At 36.5% G+C, this 16,475-nt stretch overlaps 3 protein-coding genes across 4 annotated transcripts in view; all 3 read left to right on the forward strand.

Annotated features, from left to right (window-relative positions):
* Nucleotides 1–797: 797 nt before the first annotated feature.
* LOC127795494 (protein CURVATURE THYLAKOID 1C, chloroplastic) lies at nucleotides 798–4,873 on the forward strand. The gene is made up of 6 exons (XM_052327215.1): nucleotides 798–1,120; nucleotides 2,014–2,108; nucleotides 2,521–2,607; nucleotides 3,225–3,287; nucleotides 3,502–3,539; nucleotides 4,470–4,873. The coding sequence occupies exons 1-6, from the start codon at nucleotides 1,018–1,020 to the stop codon at nucleotides 4,522–4,524; spliced, it is 441 nt and encodes a 146-aa protein (XP_052183175.1). The 5' UTR covers nucleotides 798–1,017; the 3' UTR covers nucleotides 4,525–4,873.
* A 137-nt stretch (nucleotides 4,874–5,010) lies between these two features.
* On the forward strand, nucleotides 5,011–8,202 carry LOC127795493 (pentatricopeptide repeat-containing protein At4g21065-like). The gene has a single exon (XM_052327214.1). It carries the CDS (start codon nucleotides 5,556–5,558, stop codon nucleotides 7,482–7,484), a length of 1,929 nt encoding a protein of 642 aa, XP_052183174.1. The 5' UTR covers nucleotides 5,011–5,555; the 3' UTR covers nucleotides 7,485–8,202.
* A 786-nt stretch (nucleotides 8,203–8,988) lies between these two features.
* Nucleotides 8,989–16,475, forward strand: part of LOC127794357 (golgin candidate 5) — a 38,306-nt gene continuing 30,819 nt past the window's right edge. The window contains exons 1-4 of one of the 2 annotated variants that reach the window (XM_052325381.1): nucleotides 8,989–9,275; nucleotides 9,545–9,754; nucleotides 10,373–11,358; nucleotides 15,728–15,799. In XM_052325381.1, the coding sequence (XP_052181341.1) occupies nucleotides 9,604–9,754; nucleotides 10,373–11,358; nucleotides 15,728–15,799 (1,209 nt within the window). In that variant the 5' untranslated portion in view covers nucleotides 8,989–9,275; nucleotides 9,545–9,603. Of the gene's footprint in view, nucleotides 9,276–9,544; nucleotides 9,755–9,843; nucleotides 10,150–10,372; nucleotides 11,359–15,727; nucleotides 15,800–16,475 lie in introns of those variants that run through there. The other variant, XM_052325382.1, reaches the window with a different exon arrangement.

A 16,475-nucleotide genomic window follows, 5' to 3' on the forward strand; every position in this document is an offset into this window, starting at 1 on the left:
AAACAAACTCTAAACTCAAAATATATTTATTTATTCATATTTTATTATTGTAATGGAAAAAATATTATAAAATTCATTAACTTTAAAATGTATATATTTTTAATAATATATTAACATTAAATATTTATAATTTACTAAATAATTAAATTTATTGAATAAAATATCATTAAAAATTATTTTCAAGATTTCAAAAAGAACACGTTTTCTAATTTTTTATTTCAAGAAATAGTTTTTCAAAATGACAAAGACAACGTGTTTTCAATTTTTTAAAAATGAACTATCAAAACAGAAAATTAAAAATGAATTCAAAACTCAAAACTAAAAATTAAAAAAACAAAGAAAATATAACCATAATTTTTATCATATTTATTCTTTTGTTTGCGTTGGATTTGTTCAACTCAAGTATATAGGAGGGGTCTGAGGGTGAGGGGGAGTGGGGCTCACACGCCCTCTCTTTTATTTTATTCGTATTGAACAAACGTTATGTGACATAAATAACATAATATTCTCACAATTTTTATCTACCCTTCATAATTTTTAATTATTTAATTGGTACCATAAGTCATCACTTTGACTCTTCAACATATGTAAAATTAAATATTAATGAGAATTCATAAACTCAAATATATCAAAAGACATAAAAATTTGTGGGTACTCAGCCTTCAACCATTTTTGAATTCAGCATGACCAATAATTAGACTTCAATAATATGCATAAAATCAAATAATAATTATTAATATGTGTATATATATATATATATCAAAATCTTACAGTTATTTGTGTCTGCTGTTAGATCGAAGTTAACCTAAAACAAACGAATATGTCATATCTTTCTCTCTGGTTGTCGTTTTGAGATTGTGGTCGGCGTTAGCGCGTGCATTTCACTCCCTAATTTCTGCGGAAAGAGATATCGATCCTCCTTTGCTTCCGAGCTCCGTGAAACCCTTTTGAATTATCTATCAAACCGACAAAACCCACTTCCCCAAGTTCCATTTGATCGCTTCCGCTGATTTACAGATGGCTTCAATTGTTGCAAACCTGCCTCCGCCACTGTTCTTCAACGGAAGACAGCCCCTTCTGCTGAGAACTCTTCGCAAATTTGCAGTGTCTGCCTCTGGAGGTAACCCTTTTATCAGTCTTCGGGGCCATTTGGTAGGTTTTCTGTTGTATATTTCTTCAGACTTGATCTGAGTAATTGTTCAAATATCTGTTTACTTTCTTGTTGGTCTGTGAAAGTTGTGTGTAGATAATGTGGCTTGAAACTTTTCTCTGGTATCAAGTTGAGTTGCCCTATTACAATCTAGAATTGATACTTAACAGTTCTTTAAATTTTGGTACTTCAGTTCATTGAAATTAGGAAGAGGACAAGAATTGATCTAATTTCAACGGAGTTCAATGGTTCAGTCAGTCTTTCCAATCAGCCTAACCTTTGGTACAACGAAAACCAGGGAAAATAATAGTATGGTGTAAATTGGGATATGGAAATGAAGCATTTGAGAGATTTATACAAGAATGTAGGGAGAAGAAAAAAGGAAGATCCTTGTCAAGATAGGGATTCAAGAATCACGGAGAAGGGGACTTGTTTATGGAGAACTAGTAATGCTAGTGGATGGAGTGTGATGCGAGTGGGCGACTTGGATACTTGTTGGCCTTAATGACCGATGAAGGTTGAACAATAACTTTGTTTTATGATTCCTCTGACATGCTCAAAGCTTCATGTCTGAAAGAATGTACTAGTCTTGGCAAATTTTATACAAGGACAAAAATTGGAAAATCCACTTACAGTGTTAAAGTTGGCATGAAGGAGCTCAGTCTGTTGGTCTGCCTTTATGATTAGGCATTATTACAATTGGGGCTCCCTTAAGCTTTGAGCAACCAGATTTACGTGAGCATTTTCCATGGATGAAATGTTATAACAAGGGACTGTATGTCAGTCAATAGGATCATTGTAGAATTCCATGGTTTGCTTGCTTTTGTCTCTCCTTAATGCATTTCTGAAAATTCTGATTGCAGAGAGACACGGACGTGTTGCCATTGTTGCAAAGGCTAGAAGTGAAAGCTCTGAATCATCTACCTCCCTGAGTGTTGTTAAATCTGTTCAGAATATAGTGAGCCCTTTCTCTCTCATTGTGATAATCCTTTTGTTTATATATTTGGAAAGAAAAAAAGTGAAACTATTTGGAGAGAAGTTATTTCAATGCTTGGATAATCCTTCTCTGGGTACAGATTTTAATTCTTTCCTTTCTTCCTTTTCTTTCTTTCTCTCATCTCCGATGTTTCTGGCTAAGTCTTTCCTAGTAAGTTGTGTTTGCAAAGTCTGTATAGCTATTTAATTTCTTGGGTGCTTCTTTCAGTGTGATAGATCCATCTTGCAAACATGAATGATTTCTATCTGGGGCTTGTTTTCCTTTTTCTTCACGAGTTCCCTTATTCTTACTGAAACCAAAAAATAAAGCACGTATATGTACTTTGTACAGAGTGTTTCCTGTTCTCCAATTTCCTTTATATTCATTTTTGCAGTGGGATAACTCTGAAGATCGGATTGCTCTTGTAGGGCTGGGATTTGCTGCAATTGTAGCTATTTGGGCATCTGCAAATCTAGTTACGGTAATTCTTTCCATCCCATATAGCTTATCTGTAAACAATGTTCTGGTGACATGCTTATGTGGAGAAGTTCTGGTACATAATTTAAATGACAATGACCTAACTATTCACACCAGAAGAAGGACATGATCAAGAGCAGATGCCACAATGGTAGAAACATAGTTGACAACTAATGTCTGGGCCTAATTTATCACATGGCAGCAACCATGATTCTTCTTGGCATATGATCCAAATGTAAGAGTGGAGGATCATCTTAATAGGAAATGGCCTCTTCAAAAAGCAAGGGCAAGGCTGCATACAAAAATGACCCTTGCAAAGTGGGAAGTCTCATGCACTGGGACATCCTTTTTGAAGAACAAATAAGACTTCATCTTAGCTGCTTCTAACCTGTCAAGGAAACAACTCCTCTTACCCTTCTTTATGTTCCAGCATTTGCTGGAACTAAGTTGTCTGGTAGTCAATGCTTACTGTATTATGGACAAAAATCAGTCCTCTGAGTTGAACCTTGAGTAATGGCACTTACATTGCCACCAGATAGTTCTTTCAGAAATTTACAAATATGCTACTTATGTTTGATAATATCTTTTTAACTGACTTGATTGATTTTTCCCTCTTGTTAGGCCATTGACAAACTTCCTATACTCCCAAGTGTTTTGGAATTCATCGGCATATTGTTTTCTTCGGTAAGAATATGGTGTAGATTTGTTGAAGTTTATTGGTTTAGAGACACAAAGAAAAAGATTTCCTGCCCCAAGTTATTACGGAACTCTTCTTCTGCTTCTTTTTACCACTACCTTTGTTAGGAAAAGTATTGACATGGAATTTTCTCAAAGATATTTATTCATGCACTTTTTACTTTCCTGTTCAAATATTAACTTAGGGTTCTCTCTGTTTCAGTGGTTCATATATCGGTATCTCTTATTGAAACCTGACAGGTAAGATTTTTCTTGCAAAACAATGTTGCTTTCCATCGTTGATCAAAGGAAACTTGACCATAATTGTTATAGAAGCTTAAATATGTCATACCTATTCTTACTCTGGCATTCATAATGCATCGGCATCTTGCTGCATACAATAATGGGTGCATATCTCATCCTTGACCAATATATGCCTCTTTTTTTCCCCTTTTGATGGAATACAATTGTTTTGTTACTAATGCATGCATTGATTATTATGTTATGAAATACATTGTCTCAATTTGAATGAGTGTCATCCTAAGTTTTTTTCTAATCTTTGAATAAAATAATAATCAATATGATACATGAAAAATATATGAAAATGTGCCATATCCCTTGGCCTGAGCCTATTGAGTCTGTTGAGTTTGGGGCTTAGGCCCATTGGCCCCATTCATTGATGGGCATTGCTAGCCTAGTAGGCACATCCACCCCCTCCCTTTCCAATACTTTTTCACATTTCTCTAACCTTCTAATTCCCGTTTCCTACTCTCGCTTGCTTGACTTCCTCATACTCTTTCCATTGGAAGTTTATTCAAGTTATCCTCTTTTCGTTAAATCTCACCTATGATGTTATATTATAAGTACATTATATGCATTTTCTCTAAGTTTGATGGACTTGTATAACTGACAACCTCCTATAAGTTACATTTTGTAACTTACTAACATAAAAAATTGTTGCTTAAAAAGCAAAATCTGCTGGCTACCCTCAGGTCCTTGCCTAGTCCTGGCATGTGTTAGATGATCGGGACTATGGCCTTGCCGGCCAGGGCTTGCTTGCGTCGCTGTGGGGGTCCAGCCAAGCAGCCAGGCCCGACCACTGCATGCATAGCCAAGTGATCAAAAGCTTGCTTTCTGTAGTAGTGCCCAAATTTTGCTTGATCTTTGAACCTCTGTTTCTTTGTTCCTTAGGGAAGAGCTGTTCGGATCAATTAACAAGTCAGTATCAGAGATCTTGGGCCAGTAATACTAATTTGCAATCATACAAGAAGGCAAGGCAGAGCAATTGAGAGCCTATCTGAGTATTTAGAATTGAATTGTATTCTTGGTTTTTATGCTTGTTGCTGTATCAATGGAATATTGCTTTGCAGAATGAGCAGGTTTAGCTTTCTCTTGTATAGAAGCAAGATGTGAGTGAATCACTGAACTCTTGTTGTCTTGCTCAATGGTTTGCCTTGAAGGCAAGATGGAAGTTTACTTGAGCACTGTATCAATGGTTTGGGAGAGGGGTGTGAATGGAGTTGGATGGAATGGGAGGGATATTGATATTATGAGTGGAATGAAATGGAATTTCTTTCTATCCAATTTCTTTAAAATCTTTTTTTTTTTTTCTCTTCTCTATGGATTGTATATGGATAAAATGAATCTTAATTTTTGTATATTGCTTGTTATTTGTTGTTTAATAATTTTTCATTTTATCTGTTTTCAGACTTGTCTCAAATAAGGCCTCATTGGATTGCTATTTTATTTTTGTTTTTAATTGTTTATAAGATTTTAAAAATGAAAATAAAAATTAAAAACAAAATTACAGTCAAATAAATCCTAGAAAAACACTTTTTATTAGTATTTATTCAAGATTATTTATCATATTGCTCTAATTTTTCATTTTATTTTCTTTTATTATTAAATCTGTGTCAAATATGTTAGATTATTATAACTTAATCTCATATTAATAAGAAAAAATTTAAGTAAATTATTTTAAACTAAGTGCTTTTTCAATGAAAATTCTTGAAGTTACAAAAAATTTTATTTTTTTTTAATTTTATTATTTTAAACGGGGCTTTACAATAATTATGAAACACTATTTTATTTTCATGTTTTTAAAATAAAAAAGAAAAGACAAGACAAAACTGCCCGCCCTTCCCAATCTATTCCACTCGATGCCGGACGCACGCCCTGTGACCCTCTCAAGTTCCGGCCGTTCCCGCCGGCGGCTGTCCTCTCCGACACCGACACTTTGAAATTCCTGGTCACTGCGATTCTTCCCCAAACTTTCAAATGCTTCAGATCGCAGCAAAAGCAAAGAGAGCGTCTCTTTCTCGGTACATACCACTATTCTCTCTTGTCAAACCCACCGCCACCTTTGATTCATCGTCTAGCCTACACCAACAATGCCAATCCCCTTATCACTCTGTTGCATTGTCAGTCCGTAGCAGCGTTCTTTCTTCTGCTAAATTCCGAGCCAATCAGACCCATTTTTCCTCGTTTGATTATGCGTCTGTCCTCCAGTCTTGTATAGCTCGGAGAGCTATCGATCCGGGAAGGCAGCTCCACGCCCAGCTCTGCCTCACTGGCCTTGGATACAATACCAGTTTAGCCACCAAACTTATTAATTTATACTGCGTTTGCGACTCTTTGTCGGATGCCCGCCACCTGTTTGATAGAATTCCCAAGGACAATATCTTTCTTTGGAACGTTTTGATTCGTGGGTATGCGTGGAATGGGCCTTATGAGGTTGCGATTTCTCTCTACTACCAAATGCTAGATTATGGTATAATTCCTGATAACTTCACGTTCCCGTTTGTCCTCAAGGCGTGCTCGGCGCTCTCTGCAATTGGCGTGGGCAGGGACATTCATGATAATGTGATACGAACTGGATGGGAAATGGACGTCTTTGTGGGTGCAGCTCTTATTGATATGTATGCAAAGTGTGGTTGTGTTGGTGATTCTCGTCGAGTCTTCGATAGGATCCTAGATCGAGATGTAGTCCTGTGGAATTCTATGCTTGCTGCTTACTCCCAAAATGGGTGCCCGGAGGATTGCTTGTTGCTCTGTGGTGAGATGGCATCAGTAGGTGTAAGACCCACAGTTGCAACTCTTGTCACTGCCATCTCGGCTTCTGCCGACATTGCTGCCCTTCCCCAAGGGAGAGAACTTCATGGATATAGTTGGAGACATGGGTTTGAGATCCAAGACAAAGTGAAGACAGCCTTTGTTGATATGTATGCGAAAAGTGGTTCGTTAAAGGTTGCTCGAACTTTGTTTGAGCGGCTTGTGGAGAAAAGAATTGTTTCTTGGAATGCGATGATTACTGGGTATGCAATGCATTGTCACACTGCCGAAGCACTTGATTTGTTTGAGGAAATGGTCAGAGAAGCTCGGCCAGATCACATAACTTTCGTTGGTGTTTTATCAGCTTGCAACCATGGAGGTTTGCTGGATGAAGGACGAAAGTACTTTGAAGCAATGATAAGAGATTACCAAATTGAACCGACTGTTCAGCATTATACTTGCATGGTTGATCTCCTTGGCCATTGCAGTCAGTTGGATGAGGCTTACGATCTTATAATGCAGATGAGAATGGCACCGGATTCTGGCATCTGGGGTGCTTTACTGAATTCATGCAAAATACACGGAAACGTGGAATTAGGGGAGATTGCATTAGAGAGGCTGATTGAGCTTGATCCTGATGATGCAGGCAATTATGTTATTTTATCCAACATTTATGCTCAAGCTGGGAGGTGGGAAGGGGTTGCAAAGCTAAGAAGACTGATGATAAATAGGGGAATAAAGAAAAGCATTGCTTGTAGCTGGATTGAAGTGAAAAACAAACTTCACACATTTCTGTCTGGAGATAAATCTCACCCTATGTCCGACGACATATATGCAGAACTAGAAAGGTTGGGAGGCCGAATGGCTGAGGCTGGCTATGTGCCAAATACTGCACCTGTTTTCCATGATGTAGAGGATGACGAGAAGGCGGGAATGGTGTGCAGTCACAGTGAACGTCTGGCAATTGCATTTGGACTTATAAGCACACCCTCTGGGACCAAGCTTCTGATAACCAAGAACCTCCGGGTTTGTGAAGACTGCCATGTGGCGATCAAGTTTATATCAAAAATTACGCAAAGAGAAATAATCGTAAGAGATGTCAACCGCTATCATCATTTTAGGGATGGCGTATGTTCTTGTGGTGATTATTGGTGAGTGGAATGAGTTGGCAAATCAAGTTTGCTCCTTGTGAAATTAGTAACCTTGCAAATTAGACCAGTCCAAGAGCCAACCTGAAACACATCAAGGAGGATGACTCGGCAACAAAATGACTGGATCTTTGCATGAAGAGATGCAAAGATCCTTGTCAATACACAATTTTGATCTCTGTTTTTGACTCTTTGACTGGGTGAATTTGGAGAGCCATATGGATGGAATGGAGTGAGTGAGCTGCTGGACGATCTTGCCTGCCAATTCTTCATGGTAGATTCTTTCCTCTCTTGTGCACATACTATGACAAGAGAATGTATGACAGTAAATCTGGAACTATAGGCTGAGCCAGCAGGGGAAGGGAATTGAGAAGTTTGTAGAAAATTTCTTCATCTTTCTGTGCCTAGGATGGTGTTGCAGGCCTCACACATAGAGATGTGTCTTTTGGCCCTCACAGTGGCTTCTCTTTTCTGTTGCATTGTGGCTGTGGGAGAAATGAAAGGACTCTCAGGCAGCTGGTTCGACCAGGCAACTGGGACATTATTATTTCAACTTTAATCAATTTTGTGCCATTGTGAATGGAGCATTATCAGTGGCTATCTTTAGCTCTGCACCACTCTCTCTTTTGCTGTCATTTTTAGTATTTTGTCTTCATGTTCACTTGAAGAACCAGAAAGTGACATTTGGTGATTGTATTATTTTTTGAAAAGGAAAAAACATATTTTTTCTTTTAAAAAAAAAAAAAACAGAAACACCATTTGGTATTTTTGTTGTCCTTCCATTAACTAGTCACCCATTTCATTAACTCTATCTAGGGTCACAAATGAGTCGAGCTCGGTGTTCAACTCAACAAAGGCTCAATCAAGGCTCAATCGATATATTCAAAACAGTCACAAAATCAAATATAATTAGATTGCATTAATCAGATATTAATTAGGCAAAATTAGGAATGATACAGATAAACTTGCATCCTCTCATAGGGATAACTCCACCTTTCTACTAGATAAAAATCAAATATTAGATAATCATCCATTTAATTTAATTAAAATAATTATTTAATAATAATCATACTAATTAAAAAACATGATAAAAATGGGCTGCGATTTATCTACAATCTCATGAAATATTAATTTAATAATTGATGAATTTTTAAACAATATATGGACTATTAATGTACTTTTACCTAAATAGGCTAAACCGATTAAAATCACCATAATAGGACTTTGATACTTAATTCGAATTAGACTAAATATTTTGGACCAGTTAGACGAAATTCTTGTGGGACACTTTATATATTTACACACATGAGGCCTGTTATGTTGTCTACTGGCGGCTAACGTAACAGGTGCCCGCCAGTGAGAAGGGCGTGAGGTCATGTGCAGAGTCGAGTCCTGTTACACAAGGCCCAAAAAAAAATTCTAAGCAATTTGACCCACCCAAACACTACTAGATCTGATTCGACCCGATAAAAAATCTTTATCCGTTCCATGCTAATAAAGGCAGGCAGAGTTCAATTTCTACGTAGAATCCGATTTCTGAAAGTAATGGGAAGCAAACACGGTGTTGCCCCCTGATGTGCAAAACGAACTCTTATCGGTGAAACTAACGAGCCTGATCTGGTGAACCTTCCAGGGGTTTCAGTCGATTCTCAGACAAACCCTCGGATCTCTTCCGACCGCCATCCTCGCTCTGCTCCCTCGTTCTCCCTTCATTATCAACGAATTAGATTAGATTAGATGCGCGATCTGATGCACAATTCCTGACTCATTCTCTGCAACTGGAACGGATTCTCCCAAGGTCCGCCTCGTTTCCTTCTCCATTGATGTGGTATGCGTGTCTGTATGTGTCCCGTGTCGGTGCGGTTCCTCGATCGCGATTCCGCAATTCGGATCTCACTTCTCTTTTCGCGTCTGGCTCGACGTGAACCGTCTGGGAGATATAATTCACAGATGTTGCTTGATTTGTCTTTTATTCATCAATGTGTTTAGAATCGCCGCCCGTCTACCTGCCAGCTAATTTAATTTTGGGCAAGTTCGTTAGTTTTCTCTTATTTGTTGATTTTGTAGGTTTCTTAATGCGTTTGATCTGGGAACTTAGAGCTCTGAATTGGGTCTAGGGCTAGGAGATGGCCTGGTTTAGTGGGAAAGTTTCCTTAGGGAACTTCCCCGATCTCGCTGGGGCTGTAAATAAGATCAGTGAGAGCGTCAAGAACATCGAGAAGAACTTTGATAGCGCTCTTGGGTTTGAAGAGAAGACCGACACTGACACCAGCGAAGGTATTTCTATTTTCTGTCTGTTCGCTTATCTTTCTCTGTGATTGACTTTTCTCGGTGTAATAAACAGTCGTCTTGACTTGGATTTTTAGATGGAGGCTGTTTTGCCAATAACTCCAAGTAGCTACAAGCTATGTCAAAAGGGGATTGCAAATTAACTGCATTATTTTTACCAATTGAAGCGTCTACTATTTTAAAGGACTGTTTACGAATGTCTAGAGTGGGAGAAAGTTGAAGCTTTCGGGCCCATTATGGAAACTGAAGAAATCGGCATTCATGGGGGAAAAGGAAAAATAAAAATAAGAGGTGGATGAATACAAGTCGGCTAGTGATGCTTACCATGCTAATTTGATTTGGCTAGTCTAGTTAACCTGGCTGGGCCTGACTTGAACTGGCTGGTATGCCTGAGCTACATAAACTTGAGCAACAACTTAAAGTTTTTTATACCAAGCAAATGCTTTAAGCTTTTTCCAAGATGCTGAACGCCTTTATGGCATGCTGTCACCTAATTTCTAGATAAAACAAGAAATAAAGAAATGCACAAATTAATCTCATTGGGTTAGTTTTTTGGATTTTTGATATTATGATCTGGTTATAATGGCTTATCTGTATCAATACCAGCTTCAGGATTATGGCCAACTACAGACACAAAAGCTCTATTTGAACCTATGATGGCCTTTATGGGGAATAAAGGTGGTGAAAGTACAGTAGATTCCATCGAGAGACCTGCATCATTAGAGCCACAGCCACCATCTTCTGTTGTGGAAAAAGAAGGGGCTGAGATTGATAAGTCATCAAATTTTGCAACTAAACAAACTAAACTTGATGAAGACATAAATGAAGAAAGTTCTCCCTTGCACCCAGCTTCTGCAGAAGATTCAACCACTGCAATTGCCCAGGTAACAAATGCTGCAGTGCTAGATCATGACAAATCTCATTTGGTAGTTCCGGGTAATTCTGGATCCGACTCGCAATTGACATCTATTGATTCATGCAACACTGGTGTTGAACATCATGAGGAACCAGATTCCATAACCCATGTGAATCAGAAGGAGACATCAGTGGAGGAGACTGCTGAAAATTCAGAGTTAATGGAAGCCAAACCAGTAACCAATGAAGCAGACCATGTTGAGGATAATGGCGTTGTACCACCTGAATCACATAACATTACCAATTTGCATGCAACAGAAAATGAAAAGAAGTCAGAAGAAGGAGGGACTATAGAGAATCTTTCTCCGGTTGGAGCCGAGGATGTAGGTAGTGGTAGCCAACCTGGAATGGGTGTAGACCTCCCTGGTTCTGTTTCTGCTACATCCGAGGAGACAGAAAGTCCCGATGGACGCTTAACAAATAACTATCCTGCTGTGCAGCATGGAGAGGGTGCTACGCAGATGGGTTCTGAACCAGTTTCTCATGAACATGATACAGTTGACAAAGCAGTTGACATTAGTCAGCAAACCAATGATTTTGAACCTGACACTAAAGAATCTGTTAGTTCAGGAAGCACCATGTCTGACATTACAGAATCTGTGGTTGAAGTAGAGAAGTTGAAGAGGGAAATGAAAATGATGGAAACTGCATTGCAGGGAGCTGCTAGACAAGCTCAGGTATTTCATTTTTGAACATGAAACCAAACACCAGATAAAAATATTTTACTATTACATTTCTTTCTAAGAAGGTAAGGGTTCTTCTTGTTGTATTCATTTCCAATATGGTATATGGGCTACTAGGAGAGTTTTGAGACAATCTTGTTTAATGTCATGTTCTATCTCAATCAATTTATTTTGGATGCATGTTTATGTCTCATGTATACATCATCATCAACAACAACTAAACTTAATTCCCCCAAGTGGGGTCAGCTACATGAGTTCTAGATCTCTAACTATTTCTATTCATGGCCATATCTTTTGTAAGACCATTATGTCCTGTCACATCTAAGGGTTTCCCACCAAGTTTTCTTTAGTTTTTCTCCTTTCTTTTTGCTACAAATTTCCTCCATTTCATGTTGTCACCTCACATATGTTTTTCTCAGTCTTCGTTTCATTTGTCTAAACTATCTTAATCATAACATATGATCTCATTTTTCGTTTTGTATTTTTTTTGGCTAAGGTTTCTTTTTTTTGTCTTTTCTTGTTTGCTTGCACATCACTGTAATATCCTATCTAAGTTATGCTCATATTTTTCTCATTTTGGCGCTTAGTTGCCTAACATTTTGATCCCATACAAGAAATATGGTTTTACAGTTGTTCAATAAAATTTTCCTTTTAACTTTAAAGGGATTTTACATTTGTATAAAATGCTCAACACATTTCTCCACAATAACCATCCCACCTTAAGTCTATGAGTAATGTTCTCTGTAATCTCCCATTCTTTTCGAATAGTTGATTCAAGAAGTTCAAATTGATCTTTCTTTGATATAACTTGATCTCCAAGTTTCACAATAATATCTTCCACACTTATGGTTTTATTAAGCTTAAGTTTCATATACTTAGTTTTTGACCTATTTAATTTAAAACATTTGGATTCTAAAGTGTTTCTCCATAATTCAAGTTTATTATTTACAACTTCTTTTGTCTCATCCATCAAGGCTGTCACATGCAGATGACATTTATCAATGCACGTCTTTTTGGATGTGTTTTGCGCTATAAAGCATGAACCCTTCCTAGGGGTTGTCATACTGGTGTTAGTGTGTTGGACACTTCAACACTTAGACCTGCCTTCAACACATATCCAACATGCCCATGTGGCGTGTAACACTTTGTTAAAATCATTTAGAAGGATATTGGAGGGGACACGTGGACACTTGTAGGACACGCATGTCTCCTATGCGAACACTTCAAAGACTAAAAAGTAAGGGTTTTTTTTTTTTACTCCTTAGTTTTACAGCTTGGTAATTGCATGATTATTTTGTTTTCTCATGTTTTAATTGCATGATTGTTCAATTTTCATACCTTTCGTGCTTTTATTCTCTAGCTTTTTGAACATCAATTGGATTGTGAGGGATGAAGTTGACTAATTGGGAGTTGATTGCTAATAAGATTTAGAGTTATGCATTTGGAATTTTAGCTTACAAATTTAAATGCATATTTGTGAATTTGGAATATAGTTTTTAATCTTTTGATACTTTATTATGCTTTAAAAATATAAAAGTTATTTTATTAATTAATGTATTAATGTATCTTGATCATGTTGTATCCTACTTTTTTGAAAAATGTTGTGTTCTTGTGTCCTTGTCTCCTCGTGTATGTGTCTCCATGCTTCATAGGTTTTGGTAGTTCATCCGTAACAAGAAAAAGAGGTGAGTCAGAGTCCTTGATATAGTACATTGTAATTGGGAAAGTTTCAGTATCTCTGCCACTAGTCCAACACATGCTTTTGCTTGATGTTACATGTCTTTCATGATCTGTATATAAGCAATATGAACTCGTTTATTCTCCAACACCTTCCATAAGATTTCTACGAGTACTTTGTCATAGGCTTTTCTAATTCTATAAATACCGTGTGCACATCTCTTGGTTTATCTCTAAACGTTTTCATTAGGTGTCTCAATAAATTGATAGCTTCGATTATTGACTTACTAGATATGAAATCAAATTGATTTTATGAGACTTTCTCTCCTTAACCTTTGCTCAATTATCTTCTCTCAAAGTTTTGTGTTGCGATTCATTAATTGATCCATCTATAATTTTTATAACTTTGAACATCTCATTTGTTTTTATAAATAGGCACCACTAAAATGCTCTTTCTCCACTCATCTGACACCCTTTTTGATTTAAGAATCACATTTATAATTTTGTTAACCAAAGTATGCTCTCTTCTGCCATGCATTTTCATTCTTCTATTAGGATATTATTTGGTCAAAGCTTTCTTTTGTTTGGACAAATGCGCTATAGAATATGTAATTTCCTTTTTGTCTTTATTGCATTTTACTTGACTCAAATTCTGCTCTTCCTTGATTTACCCAGTTCATATGTGTGTATATATATATGATCTTCCCCTTATTTTCTTTTGTGTCAAGTCATTCGTCTAACTTTTGACATTGTTTCACTAGCTGCCTTCTTTGCTTCTTTTTCTGGTCAAAATATACGTATTTTAAGTTTTTTTTTTTTTATTGCAGCATGTATGTGAATTTTGTAGCAAGCTCTTTTGGTTTTAGTTTTTTCTTGTATTTGTTAAATTCATGACATAGAATGATTTTTGTTTGAAGCTTTTCTCTTCGACTCTCCTAAACCGTTTTTGCTGTATTTTAATGGTGGTAGCCATCTCAATCCACATTGGTTAGCCTCTCCTTCTACATTCCAATCTCTTCTTCTATAAACTTTTTTTTCTTGAAAATAGTTTCTTTTCACGTTTTAAATTCCATCATATGATTCTTGGACTTTCCTCTCCCCCTCCCCCCCTTCCTCTCTCTCTCTCTCTCTCTCTCTCTCTCTCTCTCTACATATATATTTTTTAAATGGTGTCAAGGACCACAACCCTATGTTGAGTGGTGAGGCATTCTCCTAGTATAGCTTTACAATCCTTAAAAGATAAACAGTCCTCTTATCTTATTAAAAAAGTAGTCTATTTGGGTAGTTGATAAGCCATTTTTATGTGTGACCAAGTGGTCACTGATTCCTTAACTAGTATTAATTATGTTGAACTCATATACTGTAACAAAATTCAAAATAGATTTGCTCTCATTACTTTCTTCAAATCCACAAGTATCTCTCTCTCTATACCCATTCACTTATCTGCCTGCCTAACCATTTAAGTCACCTCCTATAATAATCTTCTCTCTAGGTATTCCTTGTACTGAAACCTATAAATACTCGCAAACTTTTATTTCTATCTATTTTCTTAATCCAACTTGTGGTGCACATGTACTAACAATATTTATAGTCTTTTCTCCTAGAGTGACTTTAGATACAAATCATGCAATAATACTATATCTTATTCTCTTCACATCCACTGCCTCATCCTTTAAAGTCTTATCCATAATAATCCTCAAATCATTCCTTGCACAATCTTTCCTTGAGTACTAAAATTTATATCCAGACCCTGTCAACATTTTAGCTTTTTCTCCAAACCATCTTGTCTCTTGTAGACACATAATATTAATTTTTCTACTAATCATCATGTCTACTACTCCATAAATTTTTCTATCAAATCCTGATATTCCATGATCCAATTCTCAATCTATGATCCTGGACTAATAGTAATAGTAACTCATGTATAAAACAAAGTTTCTTGTCTCATACACAGTTCAGACCAATTAGAAGTATCTTTCCAGCAACTGATATTTTGCCTGGAAAAAAATGGTTCACTCTTTATGTTCTGTTTTATTGTTCTTTCCTTGTAGTTTTTATTGCTATTCTGGTTTATCCTTTTATTCTATTTTATTAGTTTTCTTTACTTCAATTTTTTGGTTTACAGCATGCTAAAACCTTTTGCTGCTTGAGGATTCTGGCTTGGAAAGTTTGGTCCTATCTTTTTCTTGGCCTAATACATTTTCAGAATTCCATTACACCCAAACATTAGTGAATGAAAAATGTATTGTCAGAAAGGGGTTCATATTTATTCAGGACAACATATCAAGCCTTAATCCCCTTATCTGGGGCTGGCTAAAATGAATTCTAGCTCTCAACCATTTCTATCAATGGCTTTACCTTCCATAAGGCCCTTAAAACTCATATCTTAGATAAGATTCTCTAAATAAGTTTTAAGCTTCATATATGTTTGGTAGGTGGAATCATACATTTTTCAGTAGGTATATCAGTTCATCCTCTTTTCGCTACTTTTTAAATCACTAATTACATTCAGAATTTTGATTTTGTAAAATTTTTTTCTACCTGCTTATTTATATGCTTGGTTGTTCTTATTATCCTTGATTATATCTGTATGTCTTCTTTTGAGGAGACCTTATCAGAGAAATGTGTGTACTTCACTGCATGTATAGACATTGAAATTTAGCCATTTTGTCTCTTATTTTTCCAGGCGAAAGCAGATGAAATCTCAAAGTTGATGAATGAGAATGAGAATCTAAAGGCTGTTATTGAGGACTTGAGGGTAATATTGGTTCTAACCAATTTTCTTTTGGTATTTTGGGATGTCTCTTATATAATGTTGTGTTATTTCATGCACAATAAATATATGTACTTCTCATTATTAAAATCGTTTTTTTTCTGCCATTATCTTCTAATTTTTTGTCATTATTTCACTATGTCTTTTCCTTTTTTCTTTTAAATCATAACAGAATCATTTGTATCTAGTTGACTCAGTAGGACCCAACCTTTTCATTCCGTTATCTTTATGGCTGTTTGAATAACAAATTAAATTGTAAAAGAAGAATGACAGTATTTGTTATGTAAAAATCTTGACTGGTCCACTCACAGGAGGGATATCTTTGTGAAGGAGAAGGGGAAATTGAAGAACGTATCTAGACATAAAAAAGTTCCCTGGCCCTTACATTGATACAGTGTGCTTTTGGAGGGCTAATTATGATAAAGAGTTGCAGAAAACTTGAGGAGCTAGGGTTTGAACTATGTAAGAAAGGCGTTTGGTCTGGGGTTCTTGCAGGTGGAGAGGAAAAGTGTTCATGATAGGAATAGTTCCATTTTATGTTCCTTTGCATGCTTGCTGCATTTGAGAGGTATAGTTTCAGGCTTGTGAAATAGAGATTTGAATTGTAGAAAAGGTTTGATTCATGCATTCAGGTTGAATGACCATAGATCAGTCTTACTGC

The sequence above is a fragment of the Diospyros lotus genome, chromosome 2 (genome assembly GCF_014633365.1).
Source record: "Diospyros lotus cultivar Yz01 chromosome 2, ASM1463336v1, whole genome shotgun sequence".
In the NCBI taxonomy this organism is placed as follows: domain Eukaryota; kingdom Viridiplantae; phylum Streptophyta; class Magnoliopsida; order Ericales; family Ebenaceae; genus Diospyros; species Diospyros lotus.

Excerpts from the sequence above, each read along its gene's own strand:
- LOC127795494 (XM_052327215.1), top strand. The coding sequence starts at position 1,018 with ATGGCTTCAATTGTTGCAAACCTGCCTCCGCCACTGTTCTTCAACGGA. Across the intron at positions 2,109-2,520 it reads TTAAATCTGTTCAGAATATA|TGGGATAACTCTGAAGATCG; the intron begins GTGAGCCCTTTC and ends TCATTTTTGCAG. Across the intron at positions 3,288-3,501 it reads TCGGCATATTGTTTTCTTCG|TGGTTCATATATCGGTATCT; the intron begins GTAAGAATATGG and ends TCTCTGTTTCAG.
- LOC127795493 (XM_052327214.1), top strand. The coding sequence starts at position 5,556 with ATGCTTCAGATCGCAGCAAAAGCAAAGAGAGCGTCTCTTTCTCGGTAC.